The 8,756-nt window shown below is 29.6% G+C and overlaps 2 protein-coding genes across 2 annotated transcripts; one reads left to right on the forward strand and one right to left on the reverse strand.

Annotated features, from left to right (window-relative positions):
• The first annotated feature begins 3,024 nt into the window (after positions 1-3,024).
• Positions 3,025-3,823, forward strand: OFP17 (ovate family protein 17). The gene has a single exon (XM_016310090.3). It carries the CDS (start codon positions 3,025-3,027, stop codon positions 3,610-3,612), a length of 588 nt encoding a protein of 195 aa, XP_016165576.1. The 3' UTR covers positions 3,613-3,823.
• Positions 3,824-4,142: 319 nt separating this feature from the next.
• On the reverse strand, positions 4,143-6,157 carry LOC107606865 (protein GRAVITROPIC IN THE LIGHT 1-like). Its single transcript, XM_016308875.2, has one exon. The coding sequence runs from the start codon at positions 5,653-5,655 to the stop codon at positions 4,351-4,353; it is 1,305 nt and encodes a 434-aa protein (XP_016164361.1). The 5' UTR covers positions 5,656-6,157; the 3' UTR covers positions 4,143-4,350.
• Between the last annotated feature and the right edge of the window lie 2,599 nt (positions 6,158-8,756).

Here is an 8,756-nt window from a genome sequence, read left to right on the forward strand (position 1 = left end):
TTCTTCTACTCAATTTATAGGATTGTGCCGAATTTATATATTGAGGCAAAGTTCATTGAGACCTTACTTATCAATTTTTATTTTCTTTTATTATTATATAGTTCTTTTATAATTCTTAAAGAAATAAATACTGAAAGACTTTTTATTGTTCACAGACAATTTTTAATATCTATATTTTTGCTCATCATGTTAGGTCATCCCATTATAAATATTTGTAATTATCTAAATTATAGTGAGACTTTGCTAATTTATCTGTTTTGAAAAAAAATGTATTACAATAGAAACAATATCTGATTTGATCATAGACCTGGACAATATTCATAAAAAGCAAGAACAATAGTTAATTGGTATAGAAATGATACTATACAAAATCAAAATAAACTAAATGTATTCTCTTTTCTTTAGGTGAATTCATTTTTTCTTTCATTCATTTTTTTCTTTTTAAATATTTTTTGTAAGCATTGAAAGAATATTTAGAGCATAATCTATTAATTTTCTATTTAAGTTTATTGAATCAAGATCTCCTTTTTTAACAAAATCTTAAAAGATTCTCTAAGAATAAAGAATTGAATTTAACTGCCATCTACTTAACAAGTAATAAATTTGAGAGAAAATATTTTGGTACTATATTTTTTTAATTTAATCTTAAAACTGATAAGTAACAAATTAAAAGTATTTTTATATAAAAAATACACAATAAATTTTATATACTAAGCTAACTAATAGATTTATAATTTTTAATCCTATTAAAAATTGATATAGAAATTACAATAACGAATATTTCAAAAAACACAAACAATTCAAAATCTCAAACCAATTTTTCTTGCATTTCACACTTTTTTTCTCCAAATTTCTCATTGCAAAACAAAGTAACAAGCATTCTTTCCTTTACAAACATGCAAGGAGATTTTTAATATGCCTCTTCTACTGTATATTTTTAATTTATGAATTTATTATGAATGTTGTAATATTTTATAATAGTCATATTATTATTATGTATATAATGAATTTAGATTTATTTTGACATAATTTAACATCATCAATACTTTAACTTGTATTTTCACTAAAAATTTTATTTGGTATAAATTCTATATGAAAAATATAAATTTTAACGAAAAAAATGATCAGATTTTTTCGTGCAATTGGACGGACCAAATGCTAGTAAAATAAGAAACAAGACAATGGCAAACCTCTTAGTCACCAACTTCCCCTACCTCTAATTATTCCCACACCTAATTGACAGATCCGTTGTTTGGAAGCTAAACATATTCAGTGTTTCCCTTGAGGATTATTAAAAAAAAAAAAGTATATATTCTGTGTTTTTCTCTCATTAAGAAATTTTTTTGATTATTTTCCTTCTAAAATATTCTATTGTATTTAAGAAAATACTAATTAAACAATTAAAAATCATCCAACGATCAATTATTTATCATACTAAAAAGTCAATTATCATATATCTATATATAATATATATTATTTAATTTATTTATATTTTATATTTTATATTTTATATTTTTATATATATTTTATACAAATAACTATTTTGTGTGTGTGTATACTTAATATGTTTGATCATATTACAAGTGTATGTGGTAGTTATTGAGTGACTTTTAATTGCCAAATTAGTATTTTTTATGTATCTGATCATACATATTACTAGGGGTGGCAAACGGATCTAAATCCGTCGGACCGGCCCGCGTAATCCGTCAAAAAAGGCGGGACGGGTTGGAAAATTAGGACTGCCAAATAGCAAAAGTCCGCTTAACTCGCATCGCTTAAACCGCGGATTTTGGTGGGGCGGGGCGGGCTTCCCCGCCGGGCTTAGTATTTTTTTGACAAGAGGTATTTTTACAATTTTTTTTTACCAAAACCTAACTTCTCCCAACCCAACTTACAAGAGAATGAAGATGAAAATTGAGTGTTTTATATTATGTTTATTTTGCTTTGGGAACAATATTTATAATTATGTTTTGGATGAAAACTTGGTTTATAATTATGTTTATTAGATATTTATAATTACAAAGACTTTAATGTTTGTGAATATAAAAATTATAATTTGTTTATACTTTTAGAAATTATAATAGTTAAAAGTAAAAAACAAAAGAGATTTTTTTATATCTTTATATATATTATTTAAAAATTTGAATCTTTGAAAATATAATTTAGCTAAATTCATTTACATCTTCTCTAATGTTTTTTACTCTCTTTTTAATTTAGTCTGCCACGAATTTTATTTTCTTTGTTCACTGAAAGCATTGGGACTAAGAATTACTCCTTGAACATTTGTTTAATCTTAAAAGTACACATCAATCTAATTTAATCTTTCAATTTATATATTGAGGTCACTCTACAACTAAAGACAGAGTTGCTTCTCTTAACGCGTAAAAAATTAATGAAGGTATAGTGATGCTATAATTAATGTATTATATAGTCATAATTCTAATATTAAAATTACCTATTAAAATTAAATATTATATATTTATATATAAATATATATATAATTTAATTTATTTTTAATATATATTTTATATTTTAAAATATATTATATATTAATAATTAATTTTAATATATATTTATCCAGTTAATTAAAGATTAATCTCTCATAATTTAAATTCTATTACATTTTTTTAAACGAATAAATAAACTAACTATTCGAGCCATCCAAATTGTTTATGCAGTCATGCTATTTGCTATGCCTCTTTGTATTGAACTTCAATCACACAAGACGTGAAACCCACATTCACCAAATAAAAATTAAAAAAGGAGCACAACTTATAAAAGACCTAATACCCGTATACACCAAGACCTTATACCTTAAGACATTAATATATGTACTTCCCCCTCTCTCTCTAATTAATGTCACAAATTTACAATCACAATCACAATCTCTATTAAGTTACAACTAACTTGGTTTCACAACAAACATATCCAATTCTCCAATAGTAATCATAAGCAACAAAGTCACTACACTCCAACAAGAGTACTCAACTTTCTTCACCAACACTCATCTCTCACTTATTGGAGATGAAAGTGAAAGCATGGTGTGCCTTTAAATCCAAGCTTCTAAATTTAAAGCCATGCAGAAAACTCATATTGTTCTTCAAGGTTAAAAGATCCAAGAAGAAATCTTTCTCTATAATAAGAGCATGTACTAGATCAAATGCTCACAAGATCAAGTACTCCGAATTCCAAAATCCCTCAAACCCAAGAAAACCAATCATGTCTTCTTTGTTGTCAGTGTTTCGTTCGTCACCAAAGAAATCGAAGGACATGGGGTTCTCACAAGAAGGCCCTAGGAGCCCCGCCTTAAACATTCTTGAAACGCCGGTTATTCCTTCGCCGCTCAGCCCAGGTTTTGTGAGTGTGCCTCCTAAGGTGGACAAAAAGGAAGGTGCAAGCCAAGATGTCGAAGATGCATGCCGGAGCTTCGAGAACTACTTGGTGGAGATGATTGTGGAAGAAGGGAAAACAAAGGATTTGATGGATGTGGAGGAGCTTCTATACTGCTGGAAGAATCTTAAGAGTCCTGTGTTCATTGATTTGGTTTGTAGATTCTATGGAGAGCTCTGCAAGGACTTGTTTTCTTCTGATAGTGAAGAATTGATGGCCTAAGGAGCCATTCTGTGACAGTAAATAGATATTAAATTTATTCTTTTCTTTTTAGTTAACTTTTCCCATGAAATGGATGCAACCATTTTATGGATAAGCTTTGTTCATGATCATGAATTACTTTTTCAAATGCGCTCTCTCATGTTTGAATAATTCCAAGTTATATGGCTTCCTCAATATGTGGATTCAACTTTATTGCTGATTTGGTTTGAAAGATTTTGTTGTGTTTGCAATTTTCGCCATAAACAGATTAAGATTAAGCATAGCTTTGAATTTGAACTTAGATAATTAATATGAAAACAAGTTAGAAAACATGGAGTGGTTAAAAATCGGGCACTTATATCAGCACTTGGTGTTTTATTGGTTACAGAAAAGCCGAGCAATATGTTCATGTTCTACCATTAATGAATTATGATCATGGAATGGATTAAAGGGAATTCATGAATGAAAGAATTTGGCGAACCATCTATTTACAGTTCATAGGGTAATGTGAATGGCACTGAGAAAATACAGCAGAAATCTGAAAACCAGGGTAACTTAAAAGATATATCAGTACTTTACTCAATGATAAATATCACAAATGTAAAGCTGGTGGATTTAGATTCTAACTGCTAGCATAAATTAGTAGCCATTGTTACCGTGGCTAACTAAGATACAACCAAAATAACTCTTGCACAAAATTTGTGTTGTTCTGTTGGCTGAATTACCGGTTAAAAGCACCATCATGTAGCTTGAACGATGTTATGCGACATAAACTCGAGACTTCACTATTGTCTGTCCAATTTTAAATCCAGGCATGATCATAAACTGAACTTTGTAGGTGGCACACTCTTTGTCGCTCTCCTTTTCTTCGTTTACAGATTCCATATGTAGGCCGGAGAAAGCACTTCCTCTGTTCACAGAAAACAAGGCTGCATTAGGATCTATTGAGTGCACGGATCCTAGTAAAACCCAAATCCATTTTGCCATTTTGGCGAATAATTGATAGAATTCTGTTCTTGGGTGCCTCCCACTCATTATGAATGCTCTGTGATCCAAGTTTCTAAAGAATGACTCTTCCATTTTCGGATGGACGACGAGAAGATATTTAGCTTGACAATATTTGGCAAAATCTGAATCCGGATTCGCCATCAGTGCATCAATAGGATCATCAAAATTCAAAACATAACCTACATCATAGGAAGACAATGCAATCCCATGAAACATTCGGAGTGCAATGTAGGCCTCAAAAGCATACTTCTTGTCGCACCTTCTAGAATAAACAACACCAGTCTCAATGGCATTTGCAGCCTTATCTAGGTCCCAACCCGAAGCTTTCATCAAACTGATCAATGGTTTTGCGAAATTATGAATGGATTGCGAAGCAGCCTTGTAAACATTCTGGAACTTATCAACACTCAAGACACTTGCTTCCCTCTTCACCACCCTCATCCTCTTGATGTTCTCAATCAGAATTTCATTCCCCATCTCCAAGCCCTGAAGCTCTCGTTGCAGCCGAAGAACCTCACAATCTTTAGCACAATTTTGAGACTTGAGCTTCCCCAAAAATGCCTCCTTGGCCTCAATTTCAGCCTGCAATTGACTAGAAAGTGCAGCATCGAACCTCGCCTTGCTGCATTGCATTTTCTTATACTGACGCCTGAACTTGCATAGCTTCTCAAGCTCAGCAACAACTTCATCATCCGCAGCTACAATCTTCTTTGGATCATAAGGAATGTGAGCTTGTTGCAGCTTAAGATATGCCAACTTGAGGGCAGAAACAGCATCAAAGATATTCTTTAAGACCTCCACACCATCATTGCCATCATGGTCTTTTGCCACAACTTTAACCGGGTGGGGATGCACTTTAAGATCATAGGTTCTAATCTCCTCACTTGTATCACTGCTGTTTCCACTCACAGGGGCATTATTACAAACAGGTTTCGTCTGTAATTGCAAGGGATTGAGATTTGGGGCTTCGGAGGAGAATACCCCAATAGATTTCAGTTTACAAACTTTGGTGGCGAACTTTCCTATGATTTCTGTGATAGTGTTGGTGCTTTCCATCCCAAGAGACCAAGAAAATTGAAAAAGATCAAAACTTTGAGACTCACTCAACTCAACTCAACACAAATGGATCTAACAGTGATTCCTTTTTGCTTTTTTCCTCCAACAACAAACAACTTTGCTCAAAGTCAAAATCTTTGAAACTAAAGAATAAAACTCAATGAATTTGGTGAAGTGGGTTCTGTTAGCCACATTGCACAAAAAAATCCAATAACCCAAACAAGAACCAGTAGTTCAAATAAAGTTTCACACTTCAGAAAACTAAGCAAAAATTTTACATAAAAATGAAGGAATATGAAGATGCTACACATACCCTATATGAGGTTCAACACAAAGGACAATAGTGTGGCGAAAAATCTCACCAGAGTGAAAGTGTTGCAGTGAGTGAATGTTACAAACAAAAGAGCGTTGACTGTTGTGTTGATCAGTGTTGACTGTTGAGACTGAGTGCTGTTTTTTGTGTTTGGCTTTGCCACCCTTTTCTGTGTGTCTGGCAGTTTGAAACTTCATGAGTGAATGAATGAGTGCGTTTTTTCATGGAAAGAATTAATTATTTGTCATTAATTACTATTTAATGCTAAGTTTGAATTTCATGCCCTCTTTGACTGTACTTGTTAATGGTGTACCGGTAATCTATGATTGTAATTATTCATTTTATTTTTTATTAAAAGTATTTGTTGAGGTATTTAATGTACATTTTGTTTTTTTTTTTTAAAGGAAAACTTCAATAATTTGAATTTTTAATAATTTTGTAGCTTATTTATCAAAGAAATTTTACAAGTTACTCCTCTAAGTAATTTTAATAAGTATTCCTAAAAAAATAAGTATTTCTAAAAAAAAAGTTAAATATTACTTGTACTGCAACAATCTTTTATGTACATCTTCTTAGTACACTTCTAAACAAATTAAAATAAAATCTTATGCTGAGTTGTCCACAATTAAAAATTTAAGAGTATATGATTGAATATTCTAGATTATTCAATTATTTTCTTATATTTTCAAAACGAATCTAATAGTGAAAATGGGATAATTTCTTTTACGGGTGTTTAATTAATATATATTCTAAAGATATATATCAAGATTATTATATTAATTAAAAAATTTTAATTTTATTTTAATGAATACACAATAAATACATTAAAAATATAATATTTAATATTTTTTATAACAAATTTTTTAATTAGGACATATTAATTAAACTCTTATTTATTAATGTTCTAAAATACTCTATATTTGAGTGAAAAGAGTAGAGCGAAATTCAAATGAGACTTCATTCGATCACTAATTTAACACCCTAAAGTGTGTGGCAAATTAAAAGCAGAGCCGAAATGGTTATCTGAAACTGAAAGTGTATCTTTCAGCTCATTCAAAAAAACTGAAAAAGAGATTTTCTCAGTAAAAGTACCCTGAGAACACACATGCGTAGTTGGATTTGAGAAAAACAATGAAAATTATTAAGAAATAATGTGGCACGCGATGTTCTTTTTAATATTTCATATTTGGCTTCATTCAAATTCAGGGATTCGAATTTGGTAGTGTTCCCCATGCAATGCAATCATACATTACAATACAATCGTAGCTAAAATGTCTCGGAACTTATCACACCCTTTCATCATCTACCCTACCTCCAAACAAATATTTATGTATATTTTAAGGTGGCTAATCACAGAAAAATCTTTTAAAGTTATCCAGCTTGGGGGCAAAAGGCGCTCCCACGGTTAACAATTGTGAAAAATATTTATGATATTATTTTAAGGTTTAATTATTCTGTTGCTGCCTATAGTTTCGCAAAATTTTCAATTAGGTTCCTATATTTTTTTTTCTTTTTAATTGAGTCCCTGCATCAAAAAAATTTTTTTTTGGTCCCTACACTTTTTTTTCATTTTATTTAGGTCCTTATACCAATTCTTTTTATTAGTTGGATCCCTATAAAATTAAGTCAATTACTACTAAGAGGGACTTAATTGAAAAAAAAATTAGTGTAAGGACCCAATTAAAAAGAAAAAAAGTATAGAAACCTAATTAAAAATTTCACGAAACTATAGAGACTAAAAGAATAATTAAACCTTATTTTAATAAATACTTGAAGTATATAATAGATATTAATTATATGATGAATTATTAAAATTTAAAAATAATAATTAATTTAATACCAAAATAAAATAAAAAATATTTATTATGAAAAGAATAGAATATAATTTTATATAATTATTATTAGATTACTGATTTAATTAATAAACTAATAATTAAACCAGTAATCAATGATCTATTATTTTAATCGAAATAATTATCGATTCGATTCTGACAATAGATATAGGTTCAATAGTTGGACTCTATTACATTATGGTTCAATAAAAAAACAATTCGGTTGTAATATAAAAGAAAAAAAAGTAATTGATTTAGCTTAATTCAAATAAACTAATTTGTTCCATTCAAATCACTACAACACTTTCGACAGTTAGCGGTGGTTTTAGAATAATATTGTGGCATTTTTTTACTGCTATAAAATAAGTGCGAACAAACAGTTAGTGACAACTTTTTTTAACCACAGAAATAACTGCCACAAAATCAATATTCGGTTTTGCGGCGGTTTTACCTGCTGTCATAGTTGGTAATAAAAATGTGTTTCATTTTAGCTGTAGCATGTAGATAAAAATAGCATATGTTTTGCGGCAATTTTTAACCGCCGTCAAATTCATTTTTTCAGTTTTCTTTTTATTATTTTACCTCTTTTATTTTGTCTTTTTTTAACTCTAATTTATTAGAAAATAATTAAAATAAAGAACTTTTAATTAAATAAAAAAATAAAATACCATAAAGAACATAAATATATATACGCAAAATTAATATATATATATATATATATAATAAAATTGATATAAGTGCATCATTTCTTATAAATTAAAATGAGCTACTGTCAGAAAAATAAACATTAAACACTAAAAAAAATTAAATTCAATAGTATCTATTTCAGTTTACTCAAACTCATTATTTTTGTTGCAGGTTAAGATTGCCAAAAGAAGATGGTCTTGCGAGCGATGAAGTCGGTGTACTCCCCAAACACTCCAACTCTGCAATAATGCAGGTGGCAAATTGTCTCC

The sequence above is a fragment of the Arachis ipaensis genome, chromosome B7, assembly GCF_059453495.1.
Source record: "Arachis ipaensis isolate K30076 ecotype BB chromosome B7, ASM5945349v1, whole genome shotgun sequence".
NCBI classification, from domain to species: domain Eukaryota; kingdom Viridiplantae; phylum Streptophyta; class Magnoliopsida; order Fabales; family Fabaceae; genus Arachis; species Arachis ipaensis.